The 19,345-nt window shown below is 38.4% G+C and overlaps 1 protein-coding gene across 2 annotated transcripts in view; it reads right to left on the reverse strand.

Annotated features, from left to right (window-relative positions):
- Positions 1-8,636: 8,636 nt before the first annotated feature.
- Positions 8,637-19,345, reverse strand: part of nfic (nuclear factor I/C) — a 37,342-nt gene continuing 26,633 nt past the window's right edge. For both annotated transcript variants that reach the window (XM_067513696.1, XM_067513695.1), the window contains exon 13: positions 8,637-19,149. In XM_067513696.1, the coding sequence (XP_067369797.1) occupies positions 19,129-19,149 (21 nt within the window). In that variant the 3' untranslated portion in view covers positions 8,637-19,128. The remainder of the gene's footprint in view (positions 19,150-19,345) is intronic.

Consider the following 19,345-nt stretch of genomic DNA (forward strand, 5'->3'; position numbering starts at 1 on the left):
TATGGAATCCAACAGATATTTTCTTGGTATGTAATACGTTGCCATTCAATGGAATAAGAATAATCTTCTTCTTCTTCTGGATTTGTAATGGCATGTCAAATATAAAGCCCCCGCTACCTACCCCATACCTGACCCCAACCAGTCAAGGCAGATGGCCGTCCACCCTGAGCGTGGTTCTGCTGGAGATTTCTTCTGTTAAAGGGAGTTTTTCCTCTGCACTGTTGCATGTGGCTTGCTCAAGGGGTATTTGTTGGGGTTCCTCTACATACTTGTATAGTCTTGACTTTATTATGTTTCTAAAGTGTCTTGAGATGTCTTTGTTCTGAATTGTCGCTATATACAGTAAATCAAGTTGAACTGAATTGAACTATCACCAACTACTGACTGGGAGCGTCGTAAAGCTGTCTAGGCCAAATTGTCCTTAGACCTTAGCTGGTGACTGGGGAGCAGGTTGTCCTCTCAATACGCTGCTGTAGGTGCAGCTGGATTTCGTGGATCGTTCATAATGCGCTTCCCCTCTTGACAATCAGTATCTATGTTTCTAGCCCCGTCTATCGTCATTCGTAGTTTCGTAAAGTCTTCCTCGATGTGTTTGAGCCACAGTGCCTCTGTGCTGTTCGTTGAACCCTCCATTGGATGGGTCGCTCTCTCCAGAAGAGAGTCGAAGTTATAGTCGACGGGAATTCATTCTGCAGACATGGCCAAACCTTCGTAGTCTGTGATTTTCAATTCGTTCTTCGAATGAAGGCTGATGATCACACTTTGTCTAGATTCTCTCGTTACCCCGTATACTGTAGCCGTGGCACAGATGTGTGTTCGAATCTACATGTGGTTTCTTGCCTAGTTTTTCTCGGTTGCCCAGACCAACCTCCTCCTTTTGCAGCTGGGCTTGGGACCGTCCTTGGTGGAGTTGCCAAATTGTTACACTAACAATTATGGTTAAGCTATTGAGGAATGTTAATAATTATAATAGAAGAAACTTTTTAATTTGTTTAAGGAGAATATGTGCTGCACTATTTTTTTATGAGTGAAAACACATCAGGTGATTCCACCAAACAAAGTAAAAACGTAATACGGGTAAGGTGGAGATTAATTTTCTGTGGGTATATATTTAAATATTTTTATTGCATATTACATGTACCATGTTGTTTATATGTGTATATATATTTAATTGTGGTTATTGTATATTGTCAGAAATGTTTTGTCTTTTTTACATTTCTGGACAGGAAATGCAACACAGAGGCTGTATACATAGAGAAACAAAGTAGACTCTACTTCTGAAAGAGGTTTAGGTTGCAAATCTTTGCCCAGCCTTCATAACTGATTTCTTTCTGAATGGCTTCAGCTGAGGTCACGGTGAGGTGATTAGGGTTTGTAGTAGATCTTGTCCTGATCTGATCAAAGCAGTCCTCCTGCAGCAGGGCACATTGACAAGTTGGTCTGTGAAGTCTTCCCTGGTGTGTCCTGGTCGGGAGTCAGAATATAAAAAGTATGCAGTGATGACATGACTATTTCCCTCACATCACAAATACGTAGTGTTACTAAACAATGTTCAACAAGTTCTGTTTACAGCCCCAGTTATAGGATTAGAATCTAATTTTTATTGTCCAACTGGAGCTGTCTGGTGTACACAGTGTGTTCATGTTACAGCAGGCCGCTGAGTTTTTTTTTAACATTTACATTTGGATAAGGTTAAAAATGACAGTGTCTCAGTGAAAAACACATAAAGCTAACAATGCTACATTTTGTAGGAAAAAACAGATGGTTATTATTAGTAGATCTCCAGTTAAACCACAGTTGTTACCTTACATCAACCTTACAGGCCTGAGATAGCATGTTAAAGAAAGATTGATCAAATCTAAAACGAACCTGTCTGTTATCTTTGAGCATTCTCATTGGGATGGGGAGACATGTTGATGGTTTAGATGAAGCAATAGTTGAAGTTAGCTCAGTGATAGTGGTGCATCCCATTTTCAGCTTTCATGATGCCTGTTTTAATCTATAAGTTAGTGAGTGTGAGTGTAATTTATTGCTCTAACTACTACTTCTAACCAGTACATCATAGTAAATTCAAAAGTAATGCAGTGTCCAGGCAGGTACTATCCCCATCTACATCTACACCGTACTAAGCACTAAATCAGATTGAAAAAGGATGTAAATTCAGTTAGAAACTATGAATGAGGAAGTTGAGGACCGTATAAAATAACTAATAAAACAGTTTTTAAACATTTTCTACTTTGGGTGTGAGATTGTATGAGTAAGGCTTTTGAATTAATTATACAGTCACTATGTTTAGGACCATGGCTGATCAATAATCCTGCAAGATAGATGCTTGTCCTCCAGCTTGGCCTGCGCTTTAAAGAATGGGATAATTAGTAGACTGGTGACTGGTGGCTCAGTGGGTAGAGAATCGTTGAGGGATGCAGAAGTCTGCAGGATCAAAATCCAGACCACACACACTAGGTGTGTCCCTGGGCAAAAAACCCATTACTAGCTTCCTGGGTGGCCCTTGTGGCTGCCCACTGCCCCCTCCAGGGGATTGGGTTATGTTGCACACATAGGTGCTCAATGAATATTCTGTAAATACATTCGACGATCACTTATCAAGTCTTTTACTAACAGAGATTTAGGAGAAAGTTAGTATTCCCACTTTTAATTCTGTTGTGCTGTGTGTGCGTGTGTGTGTGTGTGTGTGTAAAAACATAATTAAAATCATCTGATCAAAGTTTGAAATATTCATTCCTGTCTGACTATATCAGCCTCTCTCACATCACTGTGACAGAATTTTTTTCTGTCCTTCTTTACAATATTTTTTCAGTTTATTGAGGTTTTTGAGAATGCGCTTATGCACAGCTCTCTTAAGGTCCCACCACAGCATTTCAATGAGTTTAGGTCTGGACTATGACTAGGTCATTCCAAAACCTTGATTCTTTAATTTTTCAGCCATTTTGATGAAGACTTACTGGTCTGCTTTGAATCATTGTCCTTTTTGCACGACCCAATTGGGACCAAGCTCCAACTGTCAGTCGGATGGCCTCACATTTGCCTCCTGAAAACTCTGGTATAGAGAGGAGTTCATGGTAGACTTATAATTGCAGGTCAGGTAGCTGCAAAACAAGCCCAAACCGTCACCTCTCCACTGTTGAGCTTGACCGTGGGTGTGAGGTTTTTGTGCTAAAATGCTGTGTTGTTTCCAAACATGGCACTGGCTGTTAAGGGCAAACAAGTCCACTTTGGTCTCTTCTGTCCATAGGACATTGTTCTAGATGTCTTGTGGTTTGTTCAGATGCAGTTTTATGAACCTCAGTCATGCTCCTTCCAAACAACTTCTTCTGAGTGTGCTGTGGACTTAAACATTTAACAGGTTCAGTGAGGTCTGTGGGGTCTGACCTTGGGGTGAATGTGCTGGGACATATGCTCCTTGGAAGACTGGCAACTATCTTAAATAATCATTGTAGAGCTTTGATTTTCAATTGTTTGGAAATTGTTAAATACACAGCGCAAACTCCTGCTTTTTTAGAGGTCTGCAGACCTGCTACTCAATTAATCAAAGGGCTGATGATTAGCTGCACTTTTCTGCAACTTCGATTCAATTCAATTCAATTCAACTTTATTTACATAGCCCCAATTCACAACAAAGTCATCTCAAGGCACTTTACAGAATTAAGTCAAGACCATAAAGATGTATAGAGAGAACCCAACAATTCCCCCTTGAACAAGGTTTTAAGCCTAGACTTAAAAGTAGAGAGGGTGTTTGCTTCCCAAATCTGAACTGGGAGCTGGTTCCACAGGAGAGGAGCTTGATAGCTAAAGGCTCTACCTCCCATTCTACCTTTGGAAATTCTTGGAACCACAAGTAGGCCTGCATTCTGAGAGCGAAGTGGTCTACTGGGATGATATGGTGCTATGAGGTCTTCTAAATATGATGGAGCCTGACCATTCAGAGCTTTATATGTAAGAAGCAGGGTTTTAAATTCTATTTTAGATTTAATGGGAAGCCAATGAAGACAAGCTAGTGAAGGTGAAATATGATCTCTCTTGCTCGTTCCAGTCAGCTCTCTTGCTGCAGCATTTTGGATTAATTGCAGGCTCTTTAGTTACTGGGGCATCCTGAAAGTAGGGAATTACAGTAGTCCAACCTAGAGGTAACAAATGTATGGACCAGTTTTTCGGCATCACTTTGAGACAGGATGCACCTAGTTTGGGCAATGTTCTGTAGGTGGAAGAAGGCTGTTCTAGAGATTTGTTTTATATGTGAGGTAAAGGACAAATCCTGGTCAAAAACAACTCCAAGGTTCCTTGCAGTAGTACTGGAGGCCAGACTTATGCCATTTAGAGTAACAACATATGGTTGGACTTCATATTTCTGAGATTTTTGGGATCAAATACCATGAACTTCCCCTCTTATCCTATGGAAGCAGTAAGTGTGTACTAGTTTTATTTTTGCGTAGGAAGGTGTGGGAGGGTTCCGTATTCAGCAGTTTTTTTAAATTTTGGGAGTGAGTTTCCTGAGTGTGCAGTTTGGGAGCTCGTCATCACCACCATCATGAGATCACTGAGCTACAGACAGGCGCGTGGTTTCCTGATCAGTCCCGGCACATAAGAACAATTCATCCCTTCTTTCCCTTGTCAGAACTTTGTTTGCACTTCTGCTTCTCAGATCTCCTATTCTGCACACATCAAACCTGCATCTGCTTGTTGTCTGCTCCTTTTGTCATGTTGCAAATTGTTTTTGGACTGAGAAATAGTTAGTGCTTACACCTTCAGAGTTTCTCCCGCGAGGACAGTTCGGATGATCTTGCTGGGTTATATGTTTGAAACGTAACACTGGACAATGTCTGAGGCTGATATTGTCCGGGGTTTATATGTAACAGGCTTTACAAAATAAAGTCTGGATAATGTTGGGAGCATCTCACTAAGACATTTGAGTGTGAATGAGGCTTTTCACACATGCACTGGAATCCTGAAAAAGAAATTAACTAGCAGCTCAGCAACATTTAAAGGTAAAGTAGAAGGTAAAGGAAGACATCTAAAGTGGATTAAAGTGGATTCTGTCCATGGTGAAGAAGAACTCTATCACAACATTTAGCTAATTCAAGAAAAGTTAAGGTAGGTGTGTCAAGAGACTCCTTTATTAAAACCACCAGTAATGTTTAAGAACAAAATCTTTGCAGGAAAAGATCTTTAAAAGCCTGCCCAGTTCTGAATGAAAATTCTTTGGAATCATGAAACCAAGATTAACTTGCATCAGAATGATGGGAAGCCAAAAATATTTAAAAGCAGAGGAACAGCTCGTGATCTGAAGCATAACAAATCATCTGTCAGACATGTTGGAGGCAGTGTTATGGCACCAGCACGCAATAGAACCAGGAGACAGGTGCTTATTGATGACCTGCCTGCTGATAATAGCAGGATGAATCATTTTGAAGATGGATAACGACCGTAAATCTACAGTGAAATCTACCCAAGAATTTCACAAGGCAAAAAAAAAAAGTAATATTCCTCACTGGCCCAGTCGGTCACCTGGTTTCAACCTAACAGAGCAGCTTTTTGAAAGCAGAAAGACCCACGTACAAGCACCTGAAGGCCTAGCAAGGCATCTCGAGGGAGAACACCAGAGCAATAATTATCACTTCATTCCATCATTATTTTACGTCCCATATAATTCCTGAATGGTTAATGTCACACTTTTGTCAAAACCCTCGAAATTAAGCTCAAAGTCCTGACTTCACTCAGGTTATTTCATTTCCATATTCACAGTGGTGGTGTACAGAAGCCAAATGTCAAAAACAGAATTGTTTCAATATTTAGGAACCTAATTGTACGTATACTAATACAGGATGTATAACTTAAACATTATGGTATACACCCACTTCTTTGTATGATCATTTTTATTTTAAACAACCTTTTTTTTTACAGGTAAAACTACCCAGAAAAGAACAGAGGTGCAGATGGTCAAGAGGTACGTACCTACAAAAAATGACTATGAGAAACGGCTGAATCAGAAGGTCTGATGAAAAGAGACTGAACTTAAACGTTTATAACTAAAAAGGAAAGTGCAGCCTAAAATGTGTGGAGTTTGACAGACAAGCAAGCTTTTGTTTGGGTTTTAGTTTACATGGTAAATGTCCTAGAGGTACTGAAAGCACAATGTATGTTTTTTTCCGCAGTTGAGTTTGAATGTTCTAAATGCTTCGCATCATTTACAGTTAAAAGGATTTAAGTTTGTTGTTGGTGGTGAGATTTGATGGTTTCCTCATAAAGCCATTTCTCTGATTTACCTGGATAACCGTGCTTTTATAATTTATTATAATAATTAATAAAACAAAATTGAATTTGCAATTTCAAAAAAGAACAAACACACAATGGTAAATATCACCCTGTTGCAACTTTTTTGAGATGTGTTGCAGCCATCAAATCTAAAATGAGCTAATAGTTTCCATGAAATGTTCAAATGTCTCAGTTTCAACATCTGATATGTTGTTTATGTTTTATTGTGAGTAAAATATGGGATTGAGAGATTTGTAAATCATTGCTTTTATTTTCATTTACTCTTTAAACATCGTCCCAACTTTTTTCAGCAGCATATCCTTTAACAAATGTTAACAGAAACATACAGGGACCCTTTTGTGGTGCAAAGGTATTTGTGTTTGCAGTGTAGTTGTGTAGAAACATGGTAGAATAAGAATATAAACAGATACACATACACGTAGAAAAACAAACTGTGTATGTAAATATTAATCAAAGGCACAAAACATTATAGCAATTCATAAAAATCATTTTATGAAGTAAATTCAAAAATACATTATAATTTAAGCTAAATGTATTTCTCCTTTCCCTTATAACGGGTTATTATCTACCTGCGACTATTCCTGGGACGACCATTCTGACTAAGAGGTAATTTGAGGACTACTGTTGTGGGTGTGAAGAAAGGAGTTAAGAGGTTTTTTTCTACCAATGTGATATCTGTGCTTGGTGAATCCTACTCAGTCTGTCTGTTGTTGGACCAGACAGCAGTGGGTAGGGACTTCATGATAGTCTGTGGACATATCAATAAACTCATCTGCATTTTATCAGCGAAAACAAAATGAATCAGTACAACAATAGAATATACAAAACAACATATATGGATTTGGCAAGAGAGAACATCTGGACAGGAATGAATGGTTACGTTTCTAGTTCAACGTTCTTCTTTCCGGTACTATTTCTGTTTTGATCCTGACTTCTGATATTACCCAATCAGCGTGTCGTCGACGTACATTTATGCACGTAGTGTTGTTCAGATTTGAAATGCACGTCGAGGCCTCTGCAACCATAAATTCCCTTCTCTGCGTAGGTCTGCATCGACATTCACGTGTATCCATGAAGAAGAATATTTTAGCCTTTACCGACTATAGTTATAGTAAGTTGTCTGTGATGAGTTGCATCTCCTGGCAGCCATCTAGCAAAGCGATCATGGTGTTACCCTTTTATTGCTGCTGGCTACATAAGTTCTCAGCAGTAATATATATTTGTATTTACATTTTGCAGCTTTAAGCACCACCGGATACGATATGCTTTCGATGCATTTTCACATACTTTTGCATGCACCAAATATCCCTGGTTATCTGTCTGCATGTGCCAAAATAGTTTAGAAAACTTCATGGCTTCATTTGAAAGCAGCTGTGCTGAGCATATAAACATGATGGTAAAGTGCTGCTGGCTCTGTTGCTAAGTAACATTAGAGAACAGCACAGCAGTATCTCACTCAAATTTAAATTCATCTTTTAACAATAAATCTTTTCTCAAAAAGTTGCCAAAATCAAAAAAACAATTTCAGATGCTGGTCAGTGAGCTAATACTTCCTGGTGCATTTCTGTACATTATGTCACTGTGGTACAGGAGCTAGAGCGGTTGACCCCCCCAATCCCACAGTTGTTGGTTCAATCCCTGGCTCCACCTGTCACATGTTTAAGCAAAACACTGAACACCAACTTAGTTGCTCTCGGTGAGTGTTGGCCAGCTGCACAGCAGCGAGCAAAGCACTGGAGTGATCAGATCACATGATTGGTTCGATGGTAAATTATGGTTAAAATATAAGTTTTTAAAAAACGCTTGTTGTATTCTTCCATTCTTCCATTGTATCTGCATGTTAGTACCAGTGATAATAATAATTGGTACCTGATTTAGACAAACAAATGAATAAAGGGTGTACTGTGTGTGTATGGCCCAGTGGTTAGCGCGGCCGCCTCACAGGTACAAGGTTGTGGGTTTGTATCCCCGGCCGGCTGACCGTGGCTCTGTGTGTAGTTTGCTTGTTCTCCGCCTGCTTGCGTGGTTTCCTTCTCCTCCCACAGTCCAAAGACATACGTCTTCAGTTAATTGGTGAGTGTGAATGGTTGTCTGTCTCTGTACGTCTATGTTGGCCCTGAGACAGACTGGAGACCTGTCCAGGGTGTAACCCGCTGCTCACCCCATGACAGCTGGGATGGACACCAGTCTTCCTGTGAACTTAAACAGGATAAGTGGTAACAGATATAGGATGGATAGATTTGCTGTACTAAATCTGGCCCTGCTTCATGTCACATGTGTAGCTGAACTAAATGTTCATAGTCAGACATGAATGAAATGAACAAAGAGGCGACCTGATGGCCAAGTTGTGGTATAGCTTGTTTATTAATGGTATATTCTTTGCATAGGGAAACATACTAATTTCCAGTAATGATTTCACCAGCATTTGCTGATAGCAGTGGCTAAATATGGTTATGACATTTTACCAAAGATGTTAATATCCCCCACAGCAGATGAATAACATTAGGTCAGAAACACCAGTTTAGACAATTGTCATTTAAACTACGATACATTCAAACAGAAGCAGAAATTCAAACTTCATCAGAAAACTGTTTTCATAAGCGAAGACATCCGTTCATGTCCCTGTCTACACGCAGTCTTAGAGGAACGGTTCATGTCACACAAAGGTTAAGCACAAATTTTTGCTTCAGCTTGAAAACATTCAAAGAAAAAATGTAACTAATTCAACTTAAAGTTCTTGTTGAAGCTACAACAACCTAGAGCTGAGGCCCTTTGTACAATAAACTTTTAAAGTTAATGTCAGCACAGATAAAACCAAGCAGAACAAACGCTACTGCTGCCTCTACTGTTCTCATTCTTTTTTTTTTTAATTGGGATACCAATTTGTGCATTATTGCATATTTCTGAATAGCTGTCAGAAGTCAGCTGAAATAGTCTGAGTGTTCTGATATAGAAAATAATCACACAGAGAGAGAGAGAGAGAGAGAGAGAGAGAGAGAGAGAGAGAGAGAGAGACAGACTCTGCTTCACCTCCATTCAGTAACTGGAGGACCTTCTGATGTACATTTATCGTGAAAAAGACTAATTTATTCATGCAATAACTAATAAAAGCTGTTCATGCCTATGCTCTCTCTGATGTAAGGGATATATATCTGGAAGCAAGCAAAGCAGTCCTTTACCAGAATATCTGAAAACTGGTGAGAAAAAGAATCCTTATATTTGTATATAAATATGAGACTGCATTAAAATTTTCTGAGAAAACAAAAAAAACTTCACTCATTCATTACAACTGTCTTGAGCAGAACAATGTGCTGCAGCAACTTACCCGCAGATACAGAAAAGAATCAATATGGCATTACTTACAGCAAAGCTTGAAGTTCTACAAAATCTGCTTTTCAGTAACTAAGGAAGGCTTTTCAACTGCTGTCAGTCTGAATGACAGAAAGGGTTTTGAAGGGCAATAAAAAAAAATTAACTTACACTTTATAATAAGAAACAGCAAAAAGAAACATATCGGAGTTACAAGTTTTTCAGGCAACAGCAGCAGTGTTGAATCACATTAACACTTTATAGAAAAGAGCCCTCTATGAAAACACCCACCAAATCTCCCCAACACTCAGCTGTTTAGAAATCCAACAGTCGTTTTGTTCCTCAAACAGCATTCAGATAAAGATGGCAGCTGCTAAGGTAGCAAGCAGGAATTTGCCGTAGCAGTAGTACTGCTGTTAGTTACAACAGTACAATCAAGAGTGCAGAGCTACAGTACTAACCAATACCCACCAATCAAAAGCACAAAGCATTTATGACCCTAACGTGATGCATGCTACCAGCTGTCCACAAGCATTGCTTGGTTATCTGGTTATAAAGTTGAAGTTATCTGCAACAGTGTTAATAATGGTGAGACTTGCACTTGGCTTGTAACGCTAACGGTGGGTTTTCAAAAAGTGAACCAGGTTCCAGCGCCACATGTTCCTGTTTTGGAAATCAACCAAGAGTAAAGAAACATCTAGAGGGAACTTCAGTAAAACTAAATACGAACAAAATGTTTTTCCATCACGTGGTCCGCAAATTTAAAAAGCCTAAACTTTCATATGTACTGTACGAGAGTGTGTATTTCTTTAAAAGTACACAGTAACCTTCACTTTTCAATTTACCACCAGAGCACAATTACAGTTGGGTCTGTGAACACGGTGTCACCAGGATCCAGTGGTTGGTTTATCAGCATTAGTGCATGGGACACACAGGCTCCCAGTTTAGGCCAAATGACCTGAATTCTCAATTGGCTTAGCCGACGTTAGGAGGCTCTGCATAAACCTTAGTCACCCATATCTCCCAGATAAATCCAAGATTGTAAAACAAATAATACCATGGTGTCAAATATGTCAATAAACTGGTATGTATAATTTTGTACGACAGATATTTGATAATTCATTGGGTAAATATTTAATTATTAAATACTGCATTGTTATTCTGAGTTAGGCATTATGTTGAGTTTTTACTTGGCATATATTAGTGTCTATCGCGATAGAAAAAAATTGAGTATTAAGCAGCAGTCACAGCCAAACTCACAGTCAGCCTTCTGGTGTAATATTTCAAGTGCAAGCGTCAAACATTTAGATCACGTTACATCCAGTACTGCAACAATACTGAAGCTGGACAAAACATGTCTGTGGAATATTCCATCTCCACACTCTAAAACTACTGAAAGCTGGCTTAATATGGGACCATTGGCAAATCGTTGGGCTGATTCAACATGGTAACAAGTGACATAAGCATGGGTGGTTTTAGTCATGATGCAATAGTTCCTCTACTGTAAAAATGTATTTGAAGGCTAATTAATGTTGAAATGATGGTGTAATAATTGCGAGTAATATTTTAGTATGATGCCAATGTTATTACAATTACAAGAGTAATTTATATTGACGTAATAATATTGTGATCAATTGTAAGTTATGTGCCACCTGGGGGCTTCATTTATCAACCATGCGTATGTTCAGTTTTGTGCTTAAATCAAACATACACACAAATTCCAATTGATTATTTTCTGTCTGCAGAAAATGTGCACAATTAGTAACTGTACTGATAAGGTGAAGCAACAAGGTCCCAGTAGACTCAAACTCAAATTGTTCCATTCAAAAGCATGTCATACAAAAGTTAAAAAATATAATTTCACTGTGGACTTTTATGTCAGCTGTCAGAAATCAGCTAACGAAAAGAGAACAAACCAAATAGAGTCAGTTGTCGCCAAAACAACTAGACAATCTTCCATGTTTTTCTGTATTGTGTGTCAGCAGAGAACTGTTGTCATCCATATTCAACATTTTGAAGGCAATTTATGTGTGAAAATTAGCCTGTAAATGCACGTGCGAGAAATATGCTGTAGAACTGGTGAGACTTTGACAAATATGAATTTACATGTTGTCAAAGACCCACATAGAACCTGTTCCACACATGCTTTGATAAAAGAAGCCCCAGGACACTGAAGGTGAAGCTGCTAAATGTTCAGTACTCACTCATTTGATTGGTTTAGTACAATCTGTGCTTTTTCAACTGACAACATCTCTTCTGCCTATGAGATCGAGCAGATTTGGACACTTGGTCACTGCTGTTTTTAACCCCATTCAGAGAATCCTTGGTAACTATTCCTTATTTAGCCTCAAGCTGCAGATTTGTTCTTCATTCCGTCTTTGGTAACTTATTCACAAATATTTGTTTGTAAAGTGATAATTATTAAAGTTTTCAGCTGTGTTAAGAATGTGCCCATCTGTTTCTAGTATAACCTAGAAAGGAGGTGAAAAGAGGACAAACTGTAGCTTTAGTCAACTTCTGTCAGGGTTTCCTCCAGATTTTCCCTAACTCACAGAGCTGTTTTATGGCTTGTCACCCCAAGACCTGAATAGCCAAATACACTGGCAAGGACTGTGGATATTCCGAATACTGAGAATCAGTCCCCGAACGTAACACATGAACACGCACGGGATGTCTGTACAAAAAAGCTCAAATTAAATTAGCATTTAGGCACTGCTCATTTTTTAGTTGATTTTTGTTTTTGTTTTTTGCCCACCCATGTTCTTTGACCCCAGCCGAGGCCAGGACACCTCAAAAGCTGAACTGCTCATATATTTTACTTCAGTTCTGTCACAAATTATTCACCGAATATAAAGAACACGCTGGAGTTAAATTCCTGAATTCATCAGTGCATAGAATTCCCACTTTGACAGCAGTCATGCCATGGTTACTGAAAGCTGTATGCTTCACTTGTTTCTGGGTCAGGTCTTTAGACCACTGTGATGGTTGGGATCGGACAAATCTACTACAAACTCCAGTAGACTGTCTAAACACACGTTTTGCCAAATACATTGTTGGATAAACCTCCTCACTCCACCTATTTGATTCACATTTTACCAAATCCGTAAAAATACTTTGTTGGATTATTCATTATCTTATGGCATATGCCAGATCATTTCCTATACACAAACATTTTGGAGATGGCCTATTTGACATAAACATGCACATGGTTAAAACTACTGAAACTCTGCAATTGCAGCTAAACTTTCCACATCATTTCTACAGCAAAAAGAAACATAATTGTATAACCAATTATGTCATTTTGCAAACCATTTTCTGCACATTATTCCGTACAAGGCTCCAACATTTCAGAACAGGACTGATCACTGCACACACTGCCTTGAAATAACACACTTAACGTATAAAGTATTCTGGAGCCTCTACTTCACATTGACTTAACCCTTTCATGCATAAATGAAACCCAATTCTTTCCAAATATTTATATATTAGTTTGTATTTCATCAGTAGGCAAGTTTTACTTTCCCTCCAGTTTCTCTGGAGGACGAACTGTCCAATGGAAGTAATACCTTCACTGTGTATCACAAGACAATATACTTTGAGAAAACTGACTATCCCTGAAAAAATTTTCCACAGCTGCAATAACGTATTAATAATTCTAACTTTAACTATCAGGTCTATGATGTTTCCGCAGCTAAAAAATAATGAATAATTATTCATAAATAATTTCTTAAGCAGAAATGCCTAGAATCTGCAGGGTGCCACTTCTCATATGTGAGGGTTTAATGTTCTTTGTCCTGCCTGATAATAAACTGGAAATCTTTGGGGTCTGAAATGCTAGTTGAATAACAACCACCTTTGAAAATCGTACTTGTTTTTTTGGGGATATTTTCTCGTTAATAATTATCATTTATTGGGATCGGTGAGTAGATTATTTGCTAATAAAAATGTTAATGTAATTCTTAGTTACAACACAATATGTATGTGTATAAATAGGAACACTCCTCAAACAAAAATTAGCAATCTATTTTCTTATTTAGTGTTCTGAGAATAAATGTAAGATCTCTTTCCTTTGAAGTTTGGCAAAGTATGCAGGGCAAAAAGCTACAAGTCACTGCAAGCAGAAGTTTGGATTCTGTTTTCAGTGAGCTTGTGTACACAACAGGATCATCACCGGGTTTCCACACAGAATAGACTTAATCAGCAGAAAATGCTTTGTAGCAAACTCAAATTAGATGATTATAGCAGAAAAGCACTGATTTACAAAAAAAAGTGACTGGAGGAAAATCAAAGCTTTATTAGAAATGATTTTTTGCTGAAATGCATGATAGCCACTTTAGTGGAGAAATAAGTAATTGTAAATTCCTGCCAGTACAAAATACATATGAATAATAATGTTGTTTCCTAAATTTCACTTTATAAGAGTTAATAATGAAGTGCATGGCAAACCTGACAGTCTGTCAGCCATCTTGGCTTCATCATTTCAATCGTCTAAAAGACAAACACAAGGCTCTGGCTTGTGTGGACATTACAGGTGCTTAGTGTAATGACCCCTGTGCATGATGGGAGCACAGGTGATGCTGCCTGATGCACTGGTGTTTGTGGTCATTGTACAACCACTATGCATAAAAGGGTTAAACTTGTTTCTCCTTCTTCCTACTGTCAACATTCATCTCCCTCACGTGACTAAACTTCACTACACATCCACCCAGAGTTGTTCCCATTTCATGGGTCCTTGACTCTGCTTGATCACACACTTCATCATTCTATAAATTCATTTTTTATAGATCCATAATACATATTTTATACACACTGGTGTGTTTGAAATTAAAATTGTACAAGCAACATAATACTAAAACTCTCGAATGAACTAGAAAACCTAAAAACAAACAAACAAACAAACCTCATAGCCAAGTCAGATAAGAATAGTGTTGAATGCATACGTCGATATAAAACTCAAACTATGGCCTTTGGTAGTATCTGGTCACATGATCAGTCACACAGTCAAGGTTCTTATCCATGCAAATGGACAACAGCCAATTATAGAGCTGCAGGCCGTATGAATCATGAATGGATGGAGTGACTTGACTACATTGACTAAATGCCTGACAAAATATTCCCTATACAGAATAAGACTTTTCCCTGCAATAAATATTTTCATGTGTTAGCATGTATTTAATACTTATGTTAAGCAGGGTGTAGGCAGAGTTGAGATGCATTTCTGAAAATGGCTTTTGTTTGTATTGTGAACATTCAGGAAGGACTCACCACTAGACTTCTTCACCACCAAAACCAACATCTTTGCTTTTGCTAAGAGCCATTTCAAACTGGTGTCCACATTTTAAAAACACAAGGTAATTGTTAACACTTTTTTCAGTGATCTTTCACACTCAGAGACATTGTCAATGTCAATTAAACTCATTCCACACACACTCATTACTAAACCCAACAATAACCATCAGAGCCACTGAAGGACATCAGTTCTATATCAAGATTAAGGACTTGGTTTAGCAAAATATGTCATATACAAAATAAAAAAATTAAAAAAAGATTTAAAGGAACAGTCCAACAGTTTGGGAACTTACATTATCTGATTTAACAAAGAATCAGATGACCAATAAAATAATTCACTATTCACTCTCAGCTGATTAAATTGTCACATAATAATAATAATAATAGGGTTTTGTATCTGGCCGGAGGACCACAATGTCTAATGTCATTCTTGAACCAAGAGTTCAAGAGTGCAAGACAAGCAACTCTTGGTTCAAGAGAACCAAGAGTTTAACTCTCAACTCTACACATGTATTGTGACCCTTGGTAATTGATCAGAGTTCGATACTTAAGTGATGGGACAACAACTGAACCAGCTCAGGTGATGATGTGGTTGAAAGCAATGTCAAAAACAATAAATGGACCTTCAGCTTTGCACAAAGCTCTGGTAAATGTGTGTCCACACTGATTTCAGAAGAAAGAAATACTGCCCTTCTAATGTTACTTTGAGTATGGCAGCAAATGAATGTCCCGAAAAATGTCAAACTATCAGCATTCTTTAGTTCAATGGTAATAGATAAGCACTGACCCAGCTTTGGGTGAAGCTAATGGAAGCTTTCACTGAGCTTATAACCAAGTTACTGTAGTATCTCTGTGTCTCACTGCCACTGTTTAACCTTAAACTATGTACCTGCTGCACTGGTTAATGTCAAGCAAGCATGCTGCTTTTTTTAATTTTTTAATTTTTATTTTTTTTGTAAGTGCTTCCAGCTGTACCATGAAAAGTATGATCATGTTTCCATAATGTATTATTGTTCTTTAACTAAAGGCAAGGCACATAATGTGTTTTATGAAACATCGTGCAAAATAGAAGTTTAATAACAGGGCTATTATTAAAATTGAAAGAAATGGATAACCCTTCCACTGTCATATGACAGAGTCCAAAGGGAGGAGGAGGAGGATAATAGGAGGAAGAGCAGGATAGAAAGGGAGAGGTATCATCAGTTTGAGCCATGCATTCTTCAGGTCAGTACAGTGACCAGGGCAGCACCATGCAGTATACATCAGTTTTAAGCCAACTACAACCAAACCGTAAGCCTTGCGCTACCAAGTTCAGTACAAAATCGATTGTGAGTTCCAAGTAGGCATTGACTGCTGTCAACTGTAACCTCAAACCCCAAATTCTGTTAAAAGAAAAAAGATACCTGCGTTTTTAGACTGAACACAAAGCAAATCTAGACGCAGTCTCCATACAGTGTTAAGAGAAAGACGTACATAAATAGTTGTAGAGAGGGTGACATGGAGACACTTTCAGCAGAAAAGTGTTTCTTAACATTTAAAAAGCACAGGAACAGGAGGATAAATCAGAAACATTTGAGGAAAATGTCAGATATCCTGGTTTTTTCCAAATCTGACCTATTATACAAAAACACACACTCCACACATGGTTGGTGTATATGTTACAAATTTGTCTGTCTAGACGTCACCATGCACCCTGAATATTAAAGTCAAAACATTATCTTTTACTGCAGTACGCTGCATCTTCAAAGTCTGCTTGAACAATGTTGTCCACTGTTCCTTTGCATTGCCACCTTGCTCCACTCCTCTTTGCCGGATCTACATCACATCCGCTGCTAAGAAATACTGTTTAATTTCTGCTGCAGGGGAAGAAAAAACAATGTTTTGACTTTTGTCCTACTGTAAGTGACCGAATCATGCGGTGTGTCTGCAGACTGCAAACATCCTGATGGTAAAATTTGGGCGGAAAATTTGCTTTGGGTTCAGTCACATCAGACCTCAACAGAGAAACACCAACTCTTTAATGAAACACATACCAAGAGAAAAAAACTTAAGTAGACTGCTTTATAGTTGCAAAGCCTAATGTAAAGAAAAACATATATGCCAGAGATTAGAAAACATTAATCCCTAAAAATGTTTGTCCCCAAAGAAATGGGGTCAAGTATCATATGGCCTGGGTGCACATTAATCCTATTGCATTCGGAGTTTGAACTGTACATACAAATATCAACGGTGATATGTTCTAAATTGTGATTCTGATTTTCATTGTGCACTTGTTCTTTATTGTAGATCTGAAGACAACAACATACACACGAATGAGATGTTATTGCTTGAACTGACATCTTGTGTATATGTAGTCACCATTAAACAGATAGGGATTCATGTTAAAAGCTAAAATATATGTAAGATTTAAAGCTATTAAATTACTTTCAAAAGAGTATTACCTAAATGATGTTGTTTAATCCAGCCATAACAGAATATTTCTTTGCCTCTCTAAAGCAGTATCATAATGCAAATATTGTGTCAAGGTAGGTCATAAAAAAAAAAGAAAATCAAACTCATGACCTATAAACTCTAGTTTGCTTCCAATATTTTTGACCTGAAATCGTGCACTGAGGCTAACCTGTCTTTTTGTTCTCATCCCCGGTTCCCCCCCATTCTTAACCCCATCCCAAACCCTACCTTTGCTCTAACTCCACACATTGTCCAGGTTGGGTTGGGGTTAAGGTACAAATTGGAGAACCTGCCTTCTAGACCTCCACTCGTTCTAGAATTGGACTAAACAACCTCAGTTTGTGCTCAGTTAAATCCGTATGTACACAACCTGAAATTGAGCACTGACAACTTCAAGAAAACACACTACAGCCTTCCGTCTTGGTACCAGGCCTAATCACTGCACCAGTCTCAAAAAGTGATTTTTAATGTAATTATATAGTGCAATGCCCGCAAACTCTTTTCTCATCTACCTACATGCAACTATCCGTCACTCTGAGACATTCATAATATCCGCACCCCATCTCAAAACAGAGCGTGAATGAGTTTGGAAATGCAGCAACCATATTCACTTTGTGACCAACATCACACCACACCATGCTACAGTCTCCAACACGCATTGCTTCATATTGTGTATGTGGTTCTGCAGCTAGTTTACAACTGGCTGTACTCCCACCTTATCCTAGATTTAGTGTCCATTTCTCTTATCTCAGTTCTACTGACCTGTTTCCCCATGGTAGGTATCTGCCTCCTCCAAACACCAAGCCACTCCTCATACCAGTTGACACTGGGTTCTGAACTTCCAGTGTTAATGGTTACTATTTTTTGCTGTCCAACTGTAGCATTGTGTGATGCGTTCAGGGATGCATCGACATAGCTCCTATAGCCCACTAATACTCTGTGTTTTCTGAATAAAAAAAACAATCAGTCATGAGCCTCGCAAAGCAAGTTAATGATTTTGGGCTGATGATTGTCAATAAAAAAAAGACAAAGCCTCTGTCTTTTGTTGGAAAAAGAGAGAAAAAAAATCTCTCAGTTTCAACTCTTAATTTTCTTCAAATGAATCAATGACATATTAAAAAGTGCAAAGAAACTTTACATATTAACAACAGGATCTCTCTTTCTAGTCGGTTCAGAAAATACGGGAGGCTTGTTTGCATATATTATAAGCAGCACCTGCAGTGAAGGGGGGCATTCTGGTTGTTGAGGGGGGAAGAGGTCTATGTCTGTCCCAGGGAATAGGCCTTAGAATGGATTTAGTGTAGAAACCTAGGGCACATGGGTAAAGGCTGACATCCATCGTTGGGAAAAAAAAAAACAGGCCTCATTCTGGGGACACAGTTAGGTAACAGGCTTCTCAGGATCTGGTGTGTTGAGGCCTGGTTCTGGTCTGCAGTTCATCTGGACCAACCAGACGTTTGCATTAATCCATTGCTCTCACTGGAAAAATCACAACCCATGTAAGTCGCTATTTTTAAAAAGAATTTAGTGTCATGTAGAGTAGAACATTCTGGGGCTGCAAAATGGCTGCAGTTGTAAAGAGCAGCGTCCTTCCTCCATCCAGACTGTCTCTTCTGGGTACATACACATATGTAAACATATTTCAGCATATATTTATATATATGTATGGTCTCTTGTTATGCTTCTACAAAGCTGAAGATATTTTTTCTCTGGCAATGTCTTGACAACACAGTTTCCTTTCCTCCAGGACAGTACCGCCATGACAAACACCTTCCCTCCAGAGTTCACTCAGTTGCCCAGATACCAAGACTGGAACAGAGACACAAACACAATTAAAATTTTATTTGAAAAATTCTCTCCTAAATAAACTCTTTTTGTGTTGAACTTAACACGTGGTGAAGCTGCTATGTGGCACTTTTAATTCCAAGGCCGATTCATGCAAGCTGTTATTTTATCAAATTTTTTGTTCTATTGTGTCTACGAACTCACCTAACTGAAGCTCAGA

This window comes from Channa argus, chromosome 8 (genome assembly GCF_033026475.1).
Source record: "Channa argus isolate prfri chromosome 8, Channa argus male v1.0, whole genome shotgun sequence".
Classification (NCBI taxonomy): domain Eukaryota; kingdom Metazoa; phylum Chordata; class Actinopteri; order Anabantiformes; family Channidae; genus Channa; species Channa argus.